This window comes from Apis mellifera, linkage group LG5 (assembly GCF_003254395.2).
Source record: "Apis mellifera strain DH4 linkage group LG5, Amel_HAv3.1, whole genome shotgun sequence".
In the NCBI taxonomy this organism is placed as follows: Eukaryota; Metazoa; Arthropoda; class Insecta; order Hymenoptera; family Apidae; genus Apis; species Apis mellifera.
This window is the reverse complement of record NC_037642.1, coordinates 8,809,358-8,835,310: the sequence shown is the minus strand read 5'-3', so window position 1 is coordinate 8,835,310 and position 25,953 is coordinate 8,809,358. Positions and strand designations below refer to the sequence as shown.

Sequence of the window (25,953 nt, the reverse complement as noted above, 5' to 3'; positions counted from 1 at the left end):
ATTTGCTTCGTAACCGAGCACTCGAGACCGGTTTCCCCAACGCAGGACGAATAATCTATCTATCGCGGTTTGGACGGCCGCTGGTCGCAAACCGCAAACGAATCATCGTCGGCCTCGAATTACGAATCGACCGATTCGAGAACTGGAGTGGAGTGTCTCGAATGCGTCGTGTTCGCCTCGAATCCTTCGGGAACTCGATACGTCGACACGACTTCTCGTGACGCATCGTTACCCCGCATCCACTACGCGAGTATTTATCGGTGAGATCCTCGAACGATTCCCTTTGAGAATGGAATTGGAATAGTCGCTTTACGAGACGTCTTAGGTAGGTTGAACATTTCGATAATACGGTCCAATTAGCCTCTCGAGGTGTATTCGAGGCACAAAGGGAGGAGGAGGACTCTCCTCGTTGATGTAATTCGTCGCGATAGTCAAAACTCGAGAAAGTCGGGCAGGATGATACTTTTCATCCGGGATTACTTACTTGAAAACCGGCCAGCCTGAGAAATACAATGGCGGGGCAGGCGGGAGGAGGCGCGGCTCTGAGCAACTCCGCTCCTGCATCGTCCCTGCGGCCTAATCTCGCCAAAGGACCCTCGTGGACGGCCAGATGTAGCCGGGCGTTGCACAGGCTCAACTCGCGCACGCTCGTGTATCTGAGTAGCTCGGAGAACACCGCCAGACTGTCCGATTCCTGGAACATTCGTCGTATTTTTCTTCGTTTTACGTTTATTTTAGACGGAGTGGAGAAATTCAACACATTTAATATTTATGCATATACAGAAAATTTTAATATACAGAGATTTATGGTAAAAAAAGATACTTAAGTTCTATTTTCTTCTTGATTTTGCATGAAAATACAGTTATATAGAAGGAATATCGTTATACAATTCTTCTTAAGAAATAATTTCTTGAAAGTTTAGGAGATATTTAAAATAGATAATATAAAAGATTTAGAAACCGATCGATGTAAGTCACATTCTTTGAAAATGACTTACATAATTCAAAAATCTCTTTCTTTAAATTTGATGAATCAACTTGAAAATTTAAGCAACAAAAAGCTAAAGTTTCTTGAAGAATTAAATCGGAGAATATGTTAATTAATTTTCCAGTTTAAAACGAACAACGACTTCCAAATGAATTTTAAATAATCTCGTCAATATTTTAAATATAAATAACGTCTATATTTAAAATTTCAAAAATTTAGATAAAATTTGTTCGTGCGTTATTAATTAATTTGTTCGGATTGATCCAACAAATTAACCCCATCCGAATTAATCATCCAGAGAATATTCGAGTCGGATCTCGAAGATCCTTTGATCGCCCTCCATTATTAATGCACGTTTCCCGCGCTAAGCGAAGAAAGTGGTTCTCCCGGGCGTCGCGACGTCGAAATCTCTCGCGGTATTACATTATTCCTGCGATGAGACGGGGAACAAAGCGACGTGTACGACGTGGAACAATGGATGGCGGCGAGATTACAGGATCGCGTGCGTCGAAGACTGCATCGATAAAGCGAAAGCTAACAAGGCTACGACTAATCTACGAAATCGAGTTGCGGAGTCGCTTTGCCTCCGTAAACTATTCGTTTGCCTCGAGTGGGAACGCATAATGCGATCTGTCCACGAAAGAGTAAGTCCACGAGACGATGGAAGATGGAAGCCGTAAAATCTCCGACGAGATCCTCTCCTCGTTTCCTTTGAAACGTGAGCGCCAACTTTGCTCTAGGATCTATCCGATATCGAAATAGCGTGACCCAATTAGAATCGTCGTCACGGACACAGTTTGAGCGCGACACGATATCGATTTCTCGTTCGAATCGATTCGAATCGAGCCTCCTCCTCTCCCTCGTTTTAACTTGCGAGTTAATCGTTAATCTTCCATCGAGATCGAGATGTGCGTAACGGAATCACCCCTCTGGGATCTCGTGGAAACGGAACAGGAAGGGCAGAGAGAGAGAGCAAAGGCAGAAAGGCAGTTTTGATGGAAAATTGCGTTCCGAATTAGGAGGGAATCGTGGCCACGATTGAAACAATCGACATTCCACCAGAGATTCCACTAGAGATGGAGCTAAAACGGGGGATATCGATCAGGAGGAATATTTTATGAAGCTACCGCAATCTTCAAATACTCGCATATTCGATTCGTCGTTTAAAAAAAATGTTTACTCGATAATCGGCGCAACAAGTAGCCGCGCGTTATTTTAATCGGTCTCTTCTATTTTGTCGCTTTTCCACCGAAATTAATTCTTTCGACCGCAAAAAAAAAGGTCTTTTTTACCACGAAACGTATTACGTAGGACGCTTTTTCGCTCTCTTCCTCTCTGTCTCGCAGCTAATCCTTTCGCTATCTTGCGAGGTCTTTTTTTTTTTTGTCAGACAAGTGCTGGGTTTATATAGGATTCGAGGTTTTGCGAGGATGGAGGCCACGTTGGAGGTGGCAGGGGAGATGCGAATTTGAATTTTTTCGGGAGAATTTTTTACCTCACGCCCGATTCCAGAGGCATTCAGCCCTTTTTTCCGCATGAAATAATTTCAACGACGAGGATCGTGTGATTTAGTGAAGGCAGTTTTCGTGGCCCGGCTTGAATAACGCCGAGAAAATTGGCCAAAATTATGGACGGCGTGGACCAACTCAATGCCGGTGGAATGCACGATCACGATCCATCCACGAATGTAATGAACCTTCCTTTATATTTTAGCGACAAAGAATCTTTTCTTTTCTTTCCTTTTTCCCCTTCTTCCCTTCTTCTCGACTGCAAACGAAACACAACGAATTCTCTCGAGAACGAAACGATCGACTAACATTCTTGACATTCATCGATAATTTCTTCTCTATTAACTTTACAAAGCGAGCAAAGTTATCCACAAAATTCAGAGCAAACGTTTCGAAACTTCCCGACGACAAAAGTTAATTATTCCGCGCAACGAAATCAGCTCCCGTTTTTCACCCACTGTTATTAATGATTAAAACATCGAGTACACGAGAAATTGTAACAAACTATCTCGTTTCCACGGTTCGGTTTCAACTTCTGTCCGGAGAATCGGGGCGAAAACATCGGGGAGTCGAGGGTGGAACGGGGGATATGGGCGACATCGTTTATTGCGGAGAGAACGATGGCCGACAACCGACGGCGTCGTGTTTGAAAATTGTTTTTCGCCCAGGGGATCGTTGATACTGTGTGCTCCGCGCTACGGTGGAACGGTCAGGTCGATGAAAAATACCGGAGTGGCCTTATAAATTCAATGAATCGGCAGCCGTGGCACGATTCTTTTTAAATGGAAATCATCCCGGATCGTGACAGGCCGAACAATAATGTCGCACAGTCGGGGCAGAAGTGGAGTGGAGGGAAGAGGGGGAGGGAGGAGGGTGAATGGAGGAAGGGAGGGAGAGGTGGATAGCTCGAGAGAGTGGAACTCGAACGAGCTGCATTGTTTATAATCATTCTCGTGCGTTAAATTAAATCTGGCCGGGGCTCGTCCCCGCTTCATTGTTTTCCACGCGTGATGTCGTCGTGTCATCGGTAGGTATCGCACAATTTATGGATTATTCTACTTGGAATTCTACTTCTAGTTCGCTTCTTCGGGATCTTTCCAGGGAGGAAACAATTATTGAGGGTGAAAGAGTATTAAGAATAAAATGAGAAGAATTATTTTTTATTCTAAAATGTAGCCAAATCTAGTTTTCGGAGTTATTTTTCCGCGAATGAATGTTGCGTTGCGAGAGTGATACAGTTCTTCATTCAAGAGAGAGCAAATTTACTTTTAAACTGCATTTCTTTTTACCTGTATTCACGCTTTTATAAAACGTAGAATCACGACATTGAATTATGTAAACTCCTTTTTTCGCCAAGATGAACTCGAGTTTCGCGAACTTTTAATTTTCCTCTCGCGTTTTCCTCTTGGTCGCGGTTCAATCGAGCTGCTGTACTCGATAATAGCGCGGGTTAAGAAGAGAAGAAGAAAAAGAAGAAGGGAAAGGGTGGTATTGTCGCGACGATTGATTCTCCAGAGACAATTTCCTTGTTATCGAGGAAATCACCAGGTTGTTTTGAATAAACGTTTAATAGCAATTGCATAATGGAAGGAGGAGGGACGATATTTCCATGGAAATTTCTCAACGAGGCCCGTTAGACGATGGTCAGGATCGTGGAAAAGGATGTTCGAGGTCGGTGGAACATCGGGGATGCCGTGTAATTTATCGCGAGCAATATTACCGGCGATGTTGAGCGGGTTGGAAAACCTCGGGACCATCTAGCCATCGGTGTTTTATGGCTGCCGAGAATCCCATATTTCGGCTTCCACTCTTTGCTCTCGAGAATTTATATCTCGTATCGGCGATTATTCCACGGAACGGATGACATGGAATGAATGAAAAATAAAATTCCGAAATAATTACGATCCAATAATTATTGAACTACGGATATTTATGAAAAATTTCCGAGATAAAACAAGCCTCTGTCGTTAATTTTCGTCTCTCTCTCTCTCTCTCTCTGATTCTTTTTAATAAGAATTTGCATAAACATCCGTAATCCGCAGTAGTTATGATTCGATTATAAAGTTTTTTTAATTAATTCATCGAATTATTCAGATAGTTTGCAAATTATCCAGCCTCGTTTGTATCACGCGCGGATAATGAACAGGGAAGTGGACGAAGAAGTGTTTCCATGTAATGGCCGGCTCGTTCCGCTCGGTGGGCGATGATCGATTCGTCCACTTAATGCGCCATTTCTCCTGTATTCTATTTCCCGGGGAAATTGGTTACGGAACAATGTAGCTGCTATCGGTGATGCAGCGACGCCTAGAGGGTTGCCAACTCTTGCAGATTTAAGTAAATTGAATCATACGCGAGCGAGCGAACGAGCGAGCGGTGGAATTTTTAATAAATAGAGAATCCATTTGCAAATATGCATATATAATCAATCGCAAAAAACATTTATAGAATTCTCTCTGTTTTTAATGACGTAATTTATTATATAATTCGCGAATAGCGAAATTCAGAGCATAAAGAGATTGTGTGAATATCATTAGCCTTATTTTATCGAAATCTTTCCTTTGAATAAATCAAACGTGCTATTTCGTTGATTTCCCGTAAATTGTTCTGAGAGAGAGAAAAATTTCTCCAAGAGACTAATTAGTTGATTTCTTACTATTTTACCGAAGAATTGTCCGATTCCGTACCAATTCGTTTCGTCCGTCCCACGCAGCCATTAGCGATCCTTTCGACAAGAGATGGATTCGAATAAATTGACTGCATCGTCCTCGAGACACATTCTGAATAACGAAGCACCCAGTGAGAACATAAATCTCTCGGGGAACGACGCGTTGGACGTGTTTTTGATGAGGACGGATGAACTGTGATCCGTCTTATGGGAGAAATTTTCATTTACTTCCATTTCGTTTTCTTTCTATTCGTGCCGTTCTTTTCTATTTTATGTTAGATACAACACAATTTCATCACGGTGAAACGATAATAAAGAATAAAATTCAAATCGCTACCGCGAGTGAAAAAAATTTCTCTCGAAAAGGAAAAACGGAAAATAAGGACAAGTTAGGGAAATAATTTTTTCCTTCTCTTTCGAAATTTACTTATTTCACGAGTACCATGCCGTGACACGTACTTCCGGCGGTATTATTTTACGACCGATCACACGGCATTTCGAATATCCTATTTTTCTTCTTCTCATTTGCCCGCTTCGATTCTCCTTCCCGGCGAGAAAGAGGATACGAGACGGTTGTTTTCTTTCTCTTCGTTCCTCTGGTTTTATTACCCCGACTTCTGGTACGTTTGCGACAAGTGGAATGGCGTTTTATACGAGAAGGCGGTGGAGAAAGGGAACAAAAGAACTCGTCGGTTCGCGAATCGGCAGTGGAAACAAGCTTTAATGTTCAGTCAGTAGAAAAGGAGCGAGGCTTGGTAGACGCCGATCGAATAATTTCTACAAACGGAATTTTTTACGGTATATTAATTCTTTTTCCTCGTTCCAGATATCTAGAGGCCAACGCGCTAACTTTATTTTCAACCAAAACCAAAACGTTGTTAAGAATCCAATTAAAGTGGAAAAGTTAATATTGTGAAAATTAATGGATTCGAGTTCGATTTAAGTTTGATCAGACCGTTAACAGTTTGGCTTTTCGAAAAGCAAATATTATCCTCTATTACGGTGATGAAATATATACGTTTTGCATTAAAAATGAAACGCGTATAAACGCGTATAATGTTTGTCAGAGATCAATGTTTTTATTATTTTTAAAACTAACGTGAAAGTGGGTGTATCACGTTCAAACCGGGTTTCTACTTAAACATCTCTCTCTCTCTCTCTCTCTCGGCAGAAACAACGAGATCATGTTTGAGGGAAATGCGATAAAATAGGTCATCCTGTATTATTCATGAAGACGTTACTGACGACCGAAGTGGCTTGATACGGTAACTGCTCGCTAATTAGGAAAACATGGCGCGCCCACAACTATCTACGATGAGCTTGTAAGCTATTTCCACGTTCCTGTATACGTTCGCATTAATTAACAAAGTTGGGGGGTCGAAGCAAAGGTAAACAGGATCCGTTGCAAATTCGACGACGTAACGTTCCTATATTCCCGTATAGGATAAAACGTTGATAATAATGCGTGGTGATGATTCTCCGCGTCGATAAAGCAGTTTCGAGACCGAAGTTTCTGCATTGACTCCTCCAGTAATTACCGACCGGTCCCGCACAACAAAATCTCAAAGTCACTCTCGTTCTTTATCTCCCCCACGGTTTTCCACGGTGTTGGCACGGTGTTGGTCGGCGTCACGGATAATTAATTACCCACTTTTAGCTTAATCCAAGTGTGCACCTGGTGGGATTATACCGCGGTCGTGTTCTCTTTCTCCTTTGTCGCTTTTCGACCGCCTTTCCTCCCATTCGTGGCCACGACTCGTACTTCACTGGAGAGACAATGGCTCGTCGCCAACAATGGCTTACGGAGAGATAGAGAAAGGGAAGAAGGTTAAGAGGTTCAATGGAAGAGGCTAGGAAGATATATATTTATATCGTGTGCTCGAAAGATATATACACGCGACCGATACCACTGATTAGGTGCGACTACGTGCATCAAGTGTTTCGTGAACTAGGAAGCGGAACGAGCAGAGAGGTTAGTTTTCTAATTGACGATCGACTTTAATTACCTTTGTCATTGGCTCCGTTTTAAACAAACGATCGATGTCCGTTTTTCGTGGAAACATCGTGAAAGGAATAATTGCTATATATATTGAAGATGCTTGTTGTCTTTCACTGGAAACGAGGACTGTTTCAGAAATATGCCTTTTTAATACAAATTTCGCATATCGATTTATACATACAATTTATAAAAATTATAATTAATGTTACATTACTACTAATTAGAGTTATAAAGTTAATTTGTATATAATAACATTAATATTTATCTATACAATTTTCCCAAATTTTACACATATTTTATTTATAATCGACCGATCATTTACGATTAAAATTTCAGCTACAATTACTTATATATATGCCATCGATGTGCCAAATTTCATGAAAATAGGATCAAAATCACAGTTCTGAAGCAGCCCTCGTTAGTCAAACCTTTCAGAGGTGTTTCATCGATGTTGCACTCGTTGTCGAACGATCCAGAGGCGGAGAAGAACGGGGCAATGGGCAATGAAATTGCAGTAATCGAGGTAGAATTGCGTCGCGTCCCCAGTGGGCCGTGACGTTAATCAAAGCGCGGTGTGAAAATAATGCGCATCAGGGACACCTGTCGCCCCGGTAGCCGCTCGTTTCGAAATCTCGGCGTCATAAATCTGATTAGGCGGCGCGTTTAGGGAGAGCCGGCCCGTGTAATCGTTCGTGGAACGTTCAATTTCGCCCGCGTTTCCGCTAGTTTGCGAGGGAAATCGTTTCGTTCGACGGTGGTCTGGATTTCGACGAAAATTCGGGCGTGAAAATGGGGTGAATTTCCTGTTTGCGGAACACGCGATGCTTCTCGTGCACCGTTTCCGCTTTCGATCCCTTTGTGAAGGGCAGGTGCACGAGGACGGAACGAGGCAGAAAACTCGATGGAATTTCCAGAAGCCCTCCCCGATTTATCTTGCGGTGTTGTTAAAAATTCCAAAAGGAGAGGGGGAGATTCACTGGCGCAAATGCCGGTGACTTCGATCCCACGGCTGCGGAGGAAACCGCAGGTTTTTCGATTGATTCTTTTTACGAGCCACCAACTTACTCCTTTTGGATTTCTTTCGTCGGTTTCTTTTTACGGGTCCCGGACCGTGTTCGTAAACCTCTGTTCTGAAACCTCGAAAATGTAACCGAAGAAGCATGTATACGAATACTCGTTTAACGTTGTATCGATCATTTGATTATTTTTAATTTGTTTCTTCGAAAGGAAAATAAAATGAAGAAGAAGAAAAATAAAGAAGGACCGAGTTTTTTTTTTTTTTGAGAAAATAGAATCTCTCCCGTGAAATTTGACTCGATAACACTCGTGGCGATAAAAAGGAAAATGTTAAAAATTTTGTATTCAGAGGAGGAACTCTCGCGAGTTCGTATTCCCAAGACTTCAATATTCGCGGAGCGAATATTCTCATCAAGGTGAAAATTTCACGATCTCGAATTCACCTTCGGTCGCCTACACCTTTTTATTAACAGATTTTCACATTTCACGAACGAAAGGGGATAAACCGTTGAAATTATACCGATTCGATTTACTTGGAAAATCGGTTCTCGTTTACGGGAAACCCGTTCGTTCCCGATATAAAGTTTGATCGACGCGTGAAATCGAATTTCCTACCTTCCAGTTTAAAATGGTAAGCGATTTTTCGACGTTTCTTCGTTATCAAATCGGTGATCGGCGGAATAAAAGAATGTTTGGCGGCGTGCTCGTGGCTGGTATTTCAAATTGAAGAAGGTTTCGCCAATATAAGCGCACCAGCTTCCAGCTTATACCAACTTTTCAGACATTGTTATCGAGACAACTAGTTTGGATTCTGTTCTCTCTCTCTCTTTCTGTTTCGTGGGAATTGTTATGCAACTTTGTGTCGCGTAGCTTTCAGCTGCTGAGAGGAATATTACCAGGGAGCACTTTCGGAATTGCAAGCCACCGGGAAACGGGGAAGCTGCAAGCTGATTCTTGCTCGACGCCCAACCCTTTATTTTTTTCTCTCTTGGACTTTTACGACTTTGCATAGCGTTCATTGCTCGAGAAATGCGAATCAGTTCCTTCTGTTTTTAGATTAATAAAATTATCACTGTAAAAATTGTTACGTGATATCAATATCCTTCGTCACATAGGATTCACTCGTCTGATCATCAAAGTTAAATAAGCATTGAATAAAAATAAAAATTTATTAGTCCAAATTTTTACTCTTATCTATAAGTAGACTTGATACTGATAAAAATAAAGAGACCAATTTGCGAATTTATTTCTTTTCCCTGGAGAATAAATTAGAATTTTTTTTTTCTTGAACTCATATAAAGATCCAGAAAGTAAAAAGTATAAAGAAATTTGTCAATGATTCTTGGCAATTTTTGTACATCGTCCCCTCCTTTTTGCAAAATGTATATCGCTGATCATTCATGATGATGATTATAATCATTACAATCAATTGAACGGCAAATAATAAAAATCGAATTAACCACTCACCTCTATTCTAAAGGTCCATCCTTCCAGGCTGAGCAGCTTAAGGGTGGTATTTCTGGCGAGAGCGTGGCACAGTAATCTGGAAGGGTGGTCGTCGAGGGCCAGTCTTGGGCTCGCTAGATCCAGAAGTTGAAGACACGGCGCCTCTGTCAGTGCCAGTACTAATGGCATCACATCCGCCGGCCTGGATGCACCGGCTGCCCTCAGAGCGTCCAAATTGCGCGCCCTTCTGATGGTCTCCCCCAAGCAGCCCGCGTCCAATCCGCCCAGTAAACACTTGGACACGTTCAGGGACCTCAGCTTGCAGTTCGGCTCCCTGGGGCGAATCGTTCTCGTATTATTGACGTGTATAATTTGATGAAGACAGAATTGATATTCGAGAGAAGAATTTTATCGAGAAAGATTAAATAAAAAAAAAAAAAAGTAAAGAAACGCAACGGGGTGAATCTGGATTACGACGAGAAATTGTGTTGAAAAGGGGCGTGAGTGAAAGAAAAGAGGCTCTTCACCGTATTCAGTGACACAATTGTATTCAAGTCCTAACGAGGATCCACTCGAGTATTAATAATGGTATCGGTAATTGGAAGAATCTTGAACTCTCCTCGATAACAGAGAAGAAATAGAAAATTAGCATAGGAAAAGTGGGGCAATAATAATACGAGAGGGATTGACAAGAGTTTTCGTTACGCGTTCTATCGTTATAACTGAATTCGATCTTTAATTCGCGATTTCATTTAACCTGCAATATTCCACGAGTAACGACGATATAATCGAAAAATCGTTAAAAAAAAAAAAAGAAAGAAAGAAAGAAAAAGAAAGAAATAATAATTTAGCATAACTCGAACGAAAGTTGAGCAGATTTATCTGGTTGAAGAGAGGTGGAGAAGGGAGTAGACCGGAGAGCAAAGAGACGGAAGGATTTAATCAAAGCAACTGACAAGTCCAGTAATTACGCAAGATCGATGATTATACCGGTTGTAAGGTGGCGAGGATAGCCAGTATCTTTATTAATTGAACGCAGATAGACTTTTAATTAAATCTCGTTCCCGACAGATGAAGGGGCGGAAGAGAGAAAGAGAAAGAGAGAGAGAGAGAAAAGAAAGAAAGAAAAAAAAAAGAAGAAGCGAACGAGGAAATTAAGATTGTTACAAAAATGGAGATCTGAGGTAAACGTAATTACGGGCACGGATGGTGAAATAACGGCGGCCTCGTCTCTGTTTAACGAGATCGATTTCCAGGGAGTTGATTATTCGGCGGGTCGCTTGTAAATTGAACAGTCCCTCGATAAATCAGATCACCCATTAACACGTGTTTGCAATCCTTTACGCGATATTTGCTTAATTAACCGATACGTTTCATCATATTGTAAATGTATAATATCGATAAAATTGAGTCGTTGAAACGAAGCAGAATCGATAAATCCAAGTGGATCGTTCTACAAAAAATTCTCTCCGTCCGATTTTAGACTTGGAGTACTCGAAATAACGAATTGTATTAAAAAATAGAATATTGGAAATCACAAATATTGAAAATAGCAAGTAATCGGGAATCGGAGATATTAAAAGTAGAATATTGGATCAAGAATATCGGTGGTGGTGGAGTATCGAAAATCGCAATGATTGGAAAGGACGTAGTGTGATTGCAAATATTGGAAATCGCAGCTAATAGAAATCAATACTTCGAATTTAAACAAAAGGATAAACAAAAAAATCACAAATTTTTGCCAAATCTCGAGTGCTGTTGTACGAAGCGTAAGACACGAGTCTCTTTCTTCGTCGTTCAAATTTTCATCTATAAGGAACAAGGAAACCTTATTTTAATAGATACGATTGAAGAAGTTGGATCGCACGATCGTAAGATCAGAATTGCGGGTCTATTTAACGGTATCCACTCCTCGGAGGATATTTACTCGGGCTATTAACGCGGTACAATATGGCAGCGACGGGGGTTGCAGCTAATGGCGCGCCTTTAATGGCGCCCGAGAAGTAAATCCGAGTGGGTTGGACGTATCTATCTCGCGGGGGAGGGAAAAAAATATAGCTCGCGAAACGGTACGTGCCGGCCGTGCTTTGAATCCCTCTCCGAGAATAAACATTTTATTCAGACCGTTCACCGGCCGGGATAAGCTATTCGGCCAATAAAAGTGATACTTTAAATCAAAGCGCGCGTATCGGTTCTCTCCTCCTCGTTTCAATCGTGTATAATTCTTAACCGTGGAAAGCCTCGTGCTTGGTGAAAACGAATGGATCCGATGGATCATTTTTTTTCCCTTTTATTCTTCCTTCTCGCGCCGATTGATCCCCCCTTTTTTTCGAGCACCGCAGTGCGTTCGATACGCGAAAACACTCGGATTTTATCCGAGGGGACAATGGAACGGGGAGGATTTTTAAACGACTCTGGGTCGAAATTGGAACGCTTGGCAAATGAAATTTATTCAAATTACGGGGTAATCTTATCCAAACGAAGCTACGAATAATCCGGAATGAAAACCGGAGGCAGCTTGTAAGACGAGAGGAGAGAAGAGAAGAGAATTCCTCGGCGGGGGAGATGATTCCGTTCTGGGGTAAGGAAGGGAGAAGGGAGCAGGAATCGATGGACACACGTAGCCCCATTGTAACTCGTAAACAAGTTAATTGCACGCCAACTCGGAAACTTGCTGTCCTCTCGCAGTTTCCTTTCGACTCTGTTCAAAGAAGATTGTCCGAAGTTCCCCGGGCTCGCGTACATCCAATACGAGCGTTGCCGTTAACGACGTTAACCGTGCCGCGTTTCGTGCGATACATTTCCGTCTCCTCTTCCTCCATCGAATCCATGGAAACGAATCCAACTTCGTTACGAATTTAAATTTCGATCGGGCTTCGTAACGAATATATACGCGCTCGAACATTTCGAAAAGTTGGAACAAGAGTGATTTTCTTTCTTTTTAAAATTCTAAAAGAAAGAAGAATTATTATTTCATCTTTTAAGTTATTTAAGTTTGTGTTATTTTCTTTTTTTTTTTTCGTCACGGTATCGGTCGTCTCACTTGTGCAGTATTCTTCGAGTAACTCTTTGAGCTTACGCCACGCTCGAGTTATAGCGAATCGGAAATGCGGGAGGCACACGCGAAAGGACGTTTGCTAGACGCGCGTATGAATGGGTTGACGATATTTTTAATTAAAAACACAGAGCGGACCGTCAGACGCGAGAGTAAATTGGACCTCGCCGAGAAAAATATTTCCCGAGATTATTTCCCCGTGCTTCTGCAGCACCAGCGACTCGTTTGCCTTTTCAAAAATATATACATTTTCGTTAAATTCCATCGCCCACCTTTATACACGATTGGGAATCATCGAACCGTGCATTAACGCCGATAAATACTACTATGGCGTTACAATATTATTGGCGTGAAATTTATATTCGAATAATTTTGAAAGAAGAAAAAAAATGATAATAATAATTGAAAAATACTTATCAATTTTCGTCTTTGACGAAAAATTTGTTGAAAATTCAACAATTTTTTAACGAGAGAGATTAAAAACGATGGAATCTTTCCTCGCCGACTCAAAATTCTTACGATTCTAATAATAATATCGACGAATTGGCGTTAATTACGTTTGAACAATTTTTAGAAAAAAATTACGAACAAAGACCTCGGATAAAGGGAGGATGGAGACAAACAAAACAAAATTCCACGCTGTTATAATCTTAAAAAAAAAAAAGAAAAAAGCCACGCTGAGACAAAGGGAAAGAACAAAGGAAGCAAGCAGGGGTGTAAATTATTTCTCGCGTTTCAGGGTTGACGCGTGATAGTTTGTTCGTAAATGGAGAAACAATGAGCCTAAGGGCACACCCGGTCGACTTCCGTTTCGCCGCGTGTTCCGACGCGGCGCGTATCGCGGCGAGGCTCGCGCGCTCGTAAACGGATTCATAAAGGGTGAGGAGGAGTGTGCTTTCTTTTCTGGCTGCTGCCTTTTCATCAACCAAGCCACGGAACAAATGGTCCAGGCCAATAATGGAAAAACACGAACGCGCCTGTCATCCCTTTTCTTTTTACAACCGACATTTGCTTCCTACTTCCTCTTTTTTTACGATCCCGTGTTCAAATCTCGATGAAACGCGCGAAATCCGAACTCTAAGCGTTCAATTGTTGTTCTTGTTTGACAGGAACCCTTTTTTTATAGAGAAGAATATCTATCGTTTAGAAAACTGCTTCTATAATATTGAATTTATTAATGAAATTATATATTTATTCGAAAATCGATTTTTCATATTTTTTTTCTTTTTTTCTTTCTTCATACGACGCGGAGAAAATATTAATCCATTACAGTAGAAAAATTCAACGAATCAAGATAGATTCTCTGGATTTTATCGTGTGTTGGCGAATTGTTGTTTAAATCGTATTTGATACCGGTCGTAATCAGAGAGATAAAAAAAATAATAACCGTGTAATACCGAAAATTATATCGTTACGACGAGATTAAACTGAGGGAGATTAAAAAATACGCGGGTTTTTAAAAAATTTCTCTCGTCGTCTGTGACACGGCGCAGTTTGCCGCGGGCACGCTCGATATTCGAAAAATCTTTGGTATCCGGTTTATAACGTTGCGCAAGGAAAACTGGCGACCGCGAGATTATTCGACGCGGTAACACCGCGGGAATTCCCATGAAATTTCCTCTCGCAGCTGGCCCGTTCCGAATTATGATGCGAAACGTAGATGAAAGAATTCCATTGCGGGCCATGTAATGGAAATGCAAAGGCTGAAAGGGATTTTTGCGTGGTCGCATGTGCGTGAACAATGGACGATATCCAGCTGACGGTGCAGGTGAGACTTGAAATTAACGCCCGACACGACCAATGCCGTGGGCAGGTGACAGAATTTTATTTTCAAATTCCATGGTCTCGATAAAACTCCATAAAGTTCCAACCAACCAACAGCGAGCACGAGAGGAGTACGAGACAGTCCTTTGTCCGATCGATTATTATGTCTATTGTTCCCAATTCTGAGAATTTTTAGGAAATTTTTAGTAAAAAAAAAAAAAAGAAAAGATCTTTTTCTCCGTTTTGCAAGAACGATGTTGACGAAATCTATTTTTCGACGTACTTCAAATTTTACGTCTAACAATCGTTCATCCTGAAAGGTAGCGCGCCCCCTTCACGGAAACTTTCCAAGAAGTTCTTATAATTTCTTGAATGGCCACTCTCCACCGTCTCTTTAATTTCCATAACTCATTTACCGGATGTTCGAGAATCAATCTCGAAAACTTTCTTTCAAGAGAACTCGTTGCAGCGGTTTCTATCACGGCCTACGAACTTGTCCGATGATTGGGACTCGACCAACTATTTCCAATTTTCGGCTAAATGAAAACTGTAATATTTATTTCCCTTTTGCTTAAAAGTATCATTAACCCCAAAAAAAATCTTTATCTTAATCACTTTTCCAATATTCCCATCTCTTCTTTTTTAAAAGAATATACAATCCACTCAACGATTTAAAAACCATTTCATAAAATAAAATATACAATTAAAATATTATCACGTAATATTAAATTATATAATAATTCTAAAACCTACAGCATTAGTGAATTACAAAATCAAGCGAGCTCGTGATCCATCTCGTCACAGATCGGATACGTAATTCTCACCTGATGGCGTTGAAGATCTCGTGGAAGCCAGTTCCTTGATGGCTGCTGACGTCGCAAGTGGGTAGCGGGTGCAGAAGCGGCAACCGATGACAAAGCACGCTGTCGCTGTTCCTCTTGCTGCTTCCGTTGCTGTCTCTGTCCCTGTCGTTCTGCGGCAGCGGTCCGTTCCCGGTGGCGGGCGCGGGACCAAGGCCAAGCCCGAGGGGAAGCCGCGGAAGGGTGGCTGGCCTCGTTAAGCTGCCGTACGCCGCCAACGCACCCCTCGGCAGGGACGAGTAACACCGATTTAAGGGTAGCGTGCCAAGGGTACTGGACGCGCATCCGCTGCTCCCGGATCCGGAACCCGAACCTGCGATGCAATTGTATTGGATCCTTCTTAGCGTGGAATTGATCTAAATATCTCTCGTGGAAGTAGATTTTTACGCGATTTAAAAATTTGGATAAATAATTTCTTCGAACGAAAGGAGATTAAAGAGAATTGAAATTTTTAAGTAACAAAAGTATTTTCTTTTCCAGATTCAAGGAATCAGTGGATATTCGTGTTGTGTAAAATTTAATGTTTAAAAATTAGGAAAAATTAAAATCGTTATAATTCCGAAGATAGCAATTCTTGGTTAATGGAGGAATGATCGTTAAAACTATGGAATCTTGTGAAAACTTTAAAACTTTATCTCTTTCGCTTATCCCGATACGACTTCCCATTCTTGAGATATTGTCCGATAAAAAAAAAAGAAAGGATAAATTTTAATCGTTTACTTTACTTCGTTTAAATCGGGAAAAAGGATAATTAATCCTTCCGATGAATTATTGGAATTATTAAAGAAATCTTATCCTTTGAAACATTTTTGATTTATTTCTCGTCCCCGAGATATCATCCTGTAAAGAAAAATAGAAGAAGAATTTTTTATTTATTATTTTTGTTCTTGGATCTCAATTCTTGGAAGATTTCATAATCTCTGCTACGTTAAACTGCACTATTCAAAAATTAACTTCCCCGAGTAGATTTTGATCATAATAAAATTTTTAATATACATTCCGTCCACGTTTTTCATATAAAAAAAAATGTTTCACGAATGTTGTTCCGATATTATTGAGATGTAAAGTATCCGGCCGCATTCGGCATTAATATTCTACATATTGCACAACACATTTTTCATAATCCGGACGACAAGTTTAATAATGTCTTTGACATGTGATATTACAATATCCCCCCCCGGAATCGGGACAACCGACCACCGTTTCCACCTTTAAATTTCACCGTTCAAAGCGACGCCGAGGTAATTTGTACTCAAATTAGTCTCGCGAGAAAAGTCTCGTAAGATTGCGTGACTCTGCATAAACCGTCTCGATGACTGGATTAAACGAGACACGTTGGGTGGCGGGCGTTTGAGCGAGGTTTCTGGCCGGCCGAGTTTACTGCCAGTAAAGCTTCTCGGCCCCGTGGAATTAATATAAACGAAGCGTATAAGCGAGAAGGGTAAACGCTGGTTGGCTCGGTGTATTGCCGGTTCGTAAAGTAAGCGACAGACTCGGATCCGGACAGGAAGTGGTTACGAAGGGAACTTTATTAAGGGCTCTCCTCCTCCTCCTCCTCCTCCGCCTCGTGCTCGAACGCTTCGTAAGATAATGGCTTCAATGACGAGCGATGCGTCACACGAGTGCAATGCACCGCTGAATAAACCGCGATGTGACACGAATTATTGTATAGGAAGAGGCATCGACCGATTTCGCCCGACTTACGCGCTTTGTTTTCTAGATTTAGATAAGTTTCAGTTTCCTCGACAACGGAATCATCAATGGAAATAATTTAATTTCTAACGTTTCGTTGTATTATTTTTAAGAAATATGCATCTCGTTCGCATTCTCGTGGATCTCCGCCGCGGAACGTACGTTTGCAAGTTGCACGGTATTTGTAATAAAAGTATATTTCGGTTTATACAAGCGGTCGGACGTGTGTTTTACGGCAACCCAACCCCGTCCCGCTGATCGTATTATCACGAATGGTGGAGAAACTTTATCGAGATACGCAACAGCTCGTGCTCGGAAAAAATATAAAACGTTTTACGAGCAGGTTATGCAGGGGAAAACCCGCATCTCGAAAGAATTTATAAAGTCTGCCACTGTGTCAAGTGATAAAATTTTGACGGAATTTTTGTTGCAGCTTATATATACCCAAAGTTCCGATAAGGATCCGAATCTCGATGCGAGTAAATACGTTTCTAAAGGGAAGATTCTACGTGTAATCTCGTCAAAGACGAGCGCCAAGGGATGGAATCGTAGCCGTGCGTGAAATTACTAAATTTGAACGCTTGTTCGAGAACCAGTTCTCCGAGATCTCTCTCATACTTTGATCCAATTCTTCGTCTAAGATAATTTTACAAATCGAATTATATCAGAATTTTACAGAAATCTACCAATTTGACCATTGATATTTAATTGGCTGGAGAATAAGCGAAAATCGCGGCGAAATATTTCCCTTTACGGGAGAGCCGGGTGTTCTGTTTGGCGCGGGCCGAAGGGAAATGGAAAGCGCCGCTTCGAGCCAGGAAATGAGACTCGTCGCTGGGGAAACTTCTAGCTAGGAATTGCCGCAATTGTCATCCTCCATGACTATCGCTCCACGGTGGAACAATTAGCAACGACAGGGGCGGTAAGTAGCCCGGGCAATAAGCAACCGCCGATGGGACTCGTTATTCTTTTAACACTTTGCGAGCGAACGGTGCGCGCTAGATCATTCGTACGACCATTCATGAAAGCCAAATGGGCTGGTATATATTCTCTGAAGCGTCAAACGAAGCTTTAGACAAATTAATGCTTCGAAGGGAATGCGAGTTCGAGCTTATTTCCATTTCTCGATTCTGTTCCGGGGAAAAAATTAATTTTTTCTAGAATTCGTATAGGTTCTGTAATTTTATTTAACACATTCTGGATGATATCGAAATATAGCAAAGGATAATATAAAAAATTTATCGGATATTCAGGCTTTTCGTTCGCATATGTGTTCATCGGTATCGCCATATTTTTAGTTTTTTCATCGTTCTTTGCAATTGCAATTTTATCAAAAATCTATCAGGGGGATTTATTTCGATTTTTCGCGGTGAACGCGTTAAAAAGAAACGTTTAGAATTTCAAAAACGAGAGAAACGTTTCAGATACGGGAAACAGTTATCGATCAAGTTAACTCGTCCCCCTTCGAGAAGAGAATTCTTCTTGTTCACGCATGACAAAACTATCGGCGTACATACGTACGTACGATGTCGCGAGCAAGATGTCTCCCCGTTTCTTCCTCGCCTCTTCCACGATCCAGGAATCTAAATCGGGGCGACCGTGTTTTTTGCGAGATCTTGCAGGATGGCAGTACTCGTTTAGCCGCAGAAAGACACCTTTTTACCTCTTGACGAATCGTTTTAACACGGCGACAATCGCCGCGCTCGTATCGAGCTCGATGTTTTTATCGCGTTCGAGCAACGACGACGAATTTACGCTGGCTCGTACGCCAAACCCTCCACCCCCTCCCCCCCCTCCCCTGCTGCAAAAACCATTTCCCGTTCCAAAGCATCGTAATGGCCGTTTCCATCGGCCACGGTACATTGGATACGAACGTTCCTCCCTCGTTCAGAGCCGATTTAATTCCGCTTCGAATCTCCTAGGCACGATCGAATCCGCTCGAATACTCATTTCTCGGGAGTTCGTTTAAACCCCACTCGTTCCCCCAGATAGACTTATTATTTCAGGGAACCAATTCCCTATTTCTATTCCAGATCCTCGTTCCCTTATTTTCTTTTCTTAATTTCCTTTTTCTTTTTCTTTTTTTACCTCTTGTTTCGTATATATTGTTTCATATTCCCTTTATTAAGCTCGATTTAAAGAAAAAAGAAAAAATTCCATCAAAAGGGAAATTATTGAAGAAACCTTTTCCTCCTCGCTTCGTTATCGATGCGCCAGAAAGAAAAATGGAACGTTTTGAATAATCGAACGAGGAGGAGAAACGAGCTCGGTTGTCGGTTTCACGTCGACAACGTGTCTTTATTCCAGTTTTCTTTTTTTCGCGCTCGTCTCTGGTTACGCGCGTTCGAGGAGACGCGTGCAGACGCGGATACGGTCGCGTGTCCGTCGCATGGATTAATTACACGCAGAGAACCCGTTGAAATTGCGCGAGAATCGGTCGCCGCACACCGAATCCGAGATGGTCGAGGATGAAAGGTAAATCGAAACTGGAATACGGATCGTTGACAAGTTTTCTAGATGAGAATATACGAAACGTTACGTAACAACACTTTCGCTCGAGCGAGTATTCCACGGTGTCGATAAAGCGGAATAAAAGAGGACAGAAGCAACAACCGTAATCCGATACGTTACACTTTTAAAGGATCGAGTCTAGCCACTGAAAGAAACAAAAGCAAGAGTCGATGAAAAAGAAAATCTAATCAAATCTTATCTAAAATATATAGATAACGAGTCCTTTTCGCGTTATTTCAAGTTGAAAAATGAAAGCATAATCGATTTAAATCGGCTCGATAAGTTGGAGGACAAGTCTCGTTAAGGAAAGAAGCCGTGTCGTTTTCGGTTTCCAGCATCGTTCCATATCAAACGAAGCGGAAGCGTTTAATATAACGCGATGGAGGCCGAGAGCAAACATCCAACTATCCTATCCGTTAACGCGAGGGATGCAGTAACAGTTCGCTGTTGTTCTTCCACGATGTCGAGTGTTAACAGTTTCCGACCGAGGAGCCCCAAGTTCTTCGAGTTACCAACTGTTTATAGTATAGCTGGTAGTAGCCCAGCCAGGATCGATCCGCAGCGAATTCGTTACGTTGGAAGAGGTCACGTTTTCCCGATAACAGTGGTGCTTTATTAACTTTTCGAGTTTCGTTTCACGTTTAATATATTCGAAGGATCGTAAATCTACCCTCCTCCTCCTCTCTTTCTCTCTCCGCTCGAGAGATAGACTCGAATTTCTCGCTGGACAATCGAAAGTTGGGGAATCCATTGCTGATCTGCAGGACACAGAGTTTTCAACTTTTCGGTCGAGAAAGTCGCGGAAAACGACGTTGGATGGACGGAGGTGGGAGGAGATCCGATTTCCAAGTGGAATAGCAGTGCGCTTTCCGCGGAGCCGTCGCCATTATTTCACTAAATAACCACTTAAGACGGATAATGGAGGCACATGCGCGTATTAAGGGCCTCCATTCCCAGCCAGGGGGGAGGGGAGGGAAACTGGAGCTTGACCCAAATTATCAAAGAACATTACGGGTTCCCGTTGCATCTAAATTCATTCGCTGAACAAGCGGAACGGCAAAGAGAATAATAAACGGGCCGGAGCGCATCTCCTTCTCCCGGCCAAGTTTCATTCTTTCCCTCTTTTGGATTTCATTAAAGGAGTGGAGAGAATAGGTCGCCGCCAGGATAATTATTCGTTAAAAAAAAGAGGGGAGAAAAATTTAGACGAAGATCTTTTGGAAATGAAAGGCGAAATATTTCTTTCCTGCAATTTATAATTTTCTCCCTTCGCTCGTCCTTTCGTGATTCGCGAGAAATTATAATTATCTACGACGAAGGGATTCAATTTCTTCGAATCGATTTCGTACTTCCTCGAAGCGAATTACGTTTCATACCCTTCCCATCGAAGGAAACCAATGGCCACTATCCCTATGTACGAGCAGAGTTTTGCAAAGATCTATTTTCCGATCAGATCGATCGACCAGACTTTTTCTAATCACGTTACGGGACGAAAAATCTTCCCCGATTCTATCTTCGAATCGATCGATCCTCTCCAACGTACGTGTAGAAAAATACGAGCAGAAATCTGGAAGTGGTCGCAGAGACTCGAGCAAGACTTCGATCTTATTGGATTAACCATTGACAATTTTATCCGGATAAGGGAGGAAGGAGAAATTCATCGATCCTTCTTCTTATTTTTTTCGAGGCACGATTATTATTCTTGAATATTTTGCAGCTCACGTAGCTTCGTTCATCTTTCCTGTTCGTTGCCCGTTATCGGCCGTTAGAGCATCGAGTTAGGGAACCGGACAGAAGCGGATTGATTAGAATCCCGTAACGGAGGCAAATAAGCGTGCTCGGCTCGAGACCAGCCTTTATTGAGATCCAAGAGAGAGAGAGATTGGCGTTCGCTTCGTGCGGACGTGCCTGCCGGCGATTCGCTCCTCTGCCTCGAAGAGGAAAAGGAAAAGAAGGTTGATACTTGTATATATATATATACATATATACACACAAGTGCAATTTTGAATCGGAAGAGAATTCTCGAAGGGAGTTCTCGGGGTTAATCGCGTCTGGAATCGCTGTGAGAACGGCTGATAAAAACGGTTGATATCGCGATGTTTCAGAATTGCAAGGTGAAATTGTTGATCAGAAGGGAAAGAGAGATAGACGGGTGGATAGGCGGAGAGAGAGAGAGAGATAGGTATTGGAAAATGAATGGATTGTGAACACGCGAGATGGTTTATGTAACGGAGATTGGATTATCATAATTGTCTCTGAACCGCGGGATAGAATTATGCAATATCATTTACCAAGATTTCTGGTACTGGGTACCGTGTATCTGATTATCGGAGGATCGATTGGCTTTTACGAGAATGGATTCGAAAGCTGGTCGTCCTATTGAAATTGCATCGCAATTTGCGCCCATCGCTTCCAATTTTTCCACCGCGTGAAAACAAGATTTTCTCTCGCGAGTTTCGATTATTTTTTTTTTATACATACACACGTGTATACGTATAGTTTGACGAGTACACGAGCGATCGTTCAGCTGGAAATGATATGCGCAGATTCCTTTTGGATAGCAAAATCGGGACGCGGAGCAAAACGAATATTATTTTCTCTTCGGTGAACCGTTCCGGTATCGTTTCTCGGCGTCACGCGTATTTTCCCTTTCGCATCCGGTTCCGCGCTTCGTTCCATAGCTATCGAAAAAAGGAGGGAGGGGGAGGGGGGAGAAAATAGGGAAGGAAGAAAAGGATAAATCGATGAATCCCTCTGGAGGAGCCGCCGAGCGAAAGATTTGATTTGTCTATGGGGTTGGTTATAGACACGGCGTCGCCGCCTCGGGAAAAAGATTGCCTTCGATTCGACCTCGATGCTGGAACGGGGATCTTGAGGGACTGCTTTCAGACCAGTCAGAAGTAAACTCGATCTTCCTGTTATCCGTTTAAAGAAAATGGGGGAACGATCGAACGACTTGGAGTGTCTTCGAATGAAAAAAGATTCCTTCCTTCCTTCGAAACCTTTTTTTACCTTTTCGTCTAAATCCTACGATACCAACTATACTGTATAAATATATATATATTGTACCACGAGGAGGAGAAGGAAACGCAACTACAACCGCTGTTCAAGATCGATCGATAATTTCCTCGAGATCTCGTTTTCTTCGTCGCCGAGACGAAGACAGGGACGTTCTATCTATCTGGCGACGAGAAGGGTTGCCCTCGGTTGTTTGTAATTGCCGTAGCTGCGAGGGAGTAACACACCAGGAGCAGACCGTGTACACGTCGGGTCGGGTGTTTGCCGATACCGGTCGTGACGATAACATCAACCGCGAGACGAGCGTTTGTCTGGGGCAACGAGACACGAGATAGGTGGCGAGAATCGTTCGAGGGATGCCGCGTGGAATGAGAGAGCACGGTCGCTTCCAAGCCAAATGTTTGCTCTGTGCGTTTATCGCGGGATTATACGCGTCTCGAGGAATTACGGAGGAGGGAGGAATGGATAGATTTTTCACAGATATCCGAATTTTTTTATCTTTCCATTCTTATCGACGCAGACTCTCATCGCCCAAGATTATTTTATATACATCTATGTACCAGCAACGATGACACGATTCAGAGAACAATTCAATAATGCAAAGTGAAATCTATGTATCTGTCCTTGCGGATCTTCGAAGCACGAGCAACTATTCCGATACGGGATACGATTCTAAAGGTATTCCCAAAATGGTTTCGTCGAGGCTGTTCATGCATGTGTATGAGAAAGACAGAGAGAGGGAAAGATAGAGAGAGAGAGATGGAGGAGATGGAGGGTTGGAGGAAGACGTTAAGGGGCTGTTAAGGGAGAAGGTTTGGACAGGACGTAACAAAGGGGCAGATGATTAATACGTTATTTGGGAGCGGAAATTCACTTGGAAAGTGTCGTTTGCACGGCGCTTCGCGTATAAACCGAGCGAGGAGGGGCCGCTGTTCATCTTCCTCGAGAGAAGAACGAAGGGTTGTTATCATTCCTAGGGAAACGGGCCACCCCGATTCAAGTGCAAACTGTCGCTGATTTTTCTTTTTTTTTTCTTCCTTTCATTTTTTCTTTCTCCTCCTGGTTGTGCAAACACCGAGATAGAGAATATCGAAGGGGAAGGACTCGAGACGAATTCGTGGAGGGATCATTTCTCTCTCTCCCTCTCTTGGAAAGTTTATTCTAGCCCAATCGAATCGTTTACTTATACAGAGAATTTCGCCGCAATGTATTCGATCAATCCTGATACCGTCCTCGACTTTTGCCCGATATTTTTCCCCCTCCTCTCTCTCTCTCCCCTCTTTTCATCCTCGAGAATGCTCATTACTCGGTCGTTTTAATCGAATTGCGACCGAGAATTTTTATATCATTCCTAGCGTTGTGTTTGCAGAAGAATCCGATGGAACAAGGGAAACCGATCTTGCACGGCTCGAGAAGAATTTCGAGAAGGACGAAACTAATTCCAACGCAAATTAGAACAGCCATCGTGGCAGCGCTAGTAATCCGAGATAAATCGTGGTATAAGAGAAGCTTTCTCTCTCGGCTTACGAGAAGAGAATAGAGACGCGTTGGAAGTTGATCTCGCGCGTGTACTACGTGTAAAATGGCGCTTGTGAAGTTTTCAAGTTCTCAAGTTCGATGGAACTTCACCGCAGTCCGATTTCCGCCTGCTCTTCCAAATTCCAACTTTCTAAATTCCGTGGCCGGTTAATGGGCGCACAATTAACTCGTTTCTGGTTCACGTTTCCTGAAAGGATGTTTCTGCCGCTTTCATTATTGTCTTGATGATTTTTTTTTTTTTTTTAGAAAACGAGGTCAAAAATATTCTGGAACGAATCAATCTCGACAGAGTGGCACTTTGCCCGGCAATGTTATCGTACTCGACACTTTATGTCGATCTTCGCCGATGTTGCTCGCCTCTTCTCGACAACCCTTGTTGAGCCAATATTCGAGTTCCCATTTTAGATCAATGGTACATAGTATCTTTGTCATTACCTTTAAACTGGGTATCTTTAATACGTATGAACAAATTTAATATTTTGAACTCATACGATACGAAAATTATTTATGAAAGTTGGAAAAATTCTGGATATTTTATTAGAAGAAACGAAAAAACACGATACGAATAAGTCTTTTTAGAATAAACGATTTAAAATTATCGATATATTTGCAAATACTATATTTTATTTTTACAAAAATTTCATTCATCTGGCCAAGAGCATTCGCATTCTCGATAATTGTAAAATTGGGAAATCGATCAATTTTGACAAAGATTAACCCTGCCCTCGAATCCATCGATCCATTTCACGTTCATTTGGCGTTTAGGCGTTTCTCGTTCGACAAACCGCGTCGCGTTAGGTTTCATCTAAGTGCATCCGGATCGCAATAAATCTCGATGCAGCGTGTCGGCGCGCTATCATGCAGATTGACCTTAATGGCGGCCGATAGTGGATCGCGTTTAACGCGAAGTGGCGCGTATCAAAATTTAAAACAGCATCCAACACTCCCCTCCTTTTTTTTTCTCCCCAACGGATCGAATCGGTCGATTAAACAACGATGGGATGGGAGGACGTTTAACCCCGCGTGATCGTTAATTCGGCTCGTCTTAAGCCTCAGAAGTTTGTTAAACCCACGCTCGTTGATCGAGCGACGGAAGAACCATGCTTCGTCAACTTTCTAAGTAACTTCCTTTGATCAATCTCCTCGCATGGTAAATCGAGATCGATAATACGTGAATCTACGGAGATTTTTTTTACAGACACTTATTTATTAAATGCTCGACACCGTGTTAATATCGCGAGTGAATTTTGGCTCAACGTCGATTTCTATTTTTTCTTTTTTCTTTTTTTTTTTAATTATTCCGAGTTTTGTCGATCCTTTCAGTTTGCCGAAGCTTGTGCAAACTGAACCGTCGGAAATTAAAAGAGACAGGAACGAAACTCCGACCGTGTAAGCATTCCCGCTATTTTTGGAATTTTGCGATCTACGCGGTGTTCAACTTTGCAATAACAGTTGAAAATGGCAAAGAAAAAAAAGAAGAAAAAAACGAAGCAAAAAATAAACAAATAAAAAGGGAAGAGAAATGAAATAAAAAACGGCGACGGTTTTACCCATACTGATTCCAGAGCTGGACGGATCCTCGTTCTTGGCGCCCCAACTTCCGGCCAAATTGAGCGCGAGCAAAGGCCTCTCCTTGAGGAGTTCCGCGACCGAGGCAAGCCCCTCGCATCCGCATCCCAAATGGGGCAAGTGAAGCGCCTGCACTTGAACGCAGTCACGAAGAGCATCGCAGACCCTGGACACTTGCTCGCCGGACAGATTCATGTCGAGGACCAACCGTGCCAGGCTGGTTGACGCGTGACTCAGCCCACGGCAAAGGGCGTTCACCACGCACTCCAATCTGGAACACAAGGTGGGGATAAATTCGCCTCTCGTCCGTATTACGAACAGG

General features: G+C 42.3%; 1 protein-coding gene across 2 annotated transcripts in view; it reads right to left on the bottom strand.

The window, feature by feature from the left end:
- LOC100576196 overlaps window positions 1-25,953 on the bottom strand; it is a 159,232-nt gene that overhangs the window by 2,308 nt on the left and 130,971 nt on the right. Inside the window, exons 7-10 of one of the 2 annotated variants that reach the window (XM_006565581.3) lie at window positions 25,619-25,902; window positions 15,267-15,615; window positions 9,645-9,957; window positions 485-694 (exon numbers count right to left, since the gene is read on the bottom strand). In XM_006565581.3, coding sequence (XP_006565644.2) covers window positions 485-694; window positions 9,645-9,957; window positions 15,267-15,615; window positions 25,619-25,902 — 1,156 coding nt within the window. Of the gene's footprint in view, window positions 1-484; window positions 695-9,644; window positions 9,958-15,266; window positions 15,616-25,612; window positions 25,903-25,953 lie in introns of both variants that reach the window. The other variant, XM_006565579.3, reaches the window with a different exon arrangement.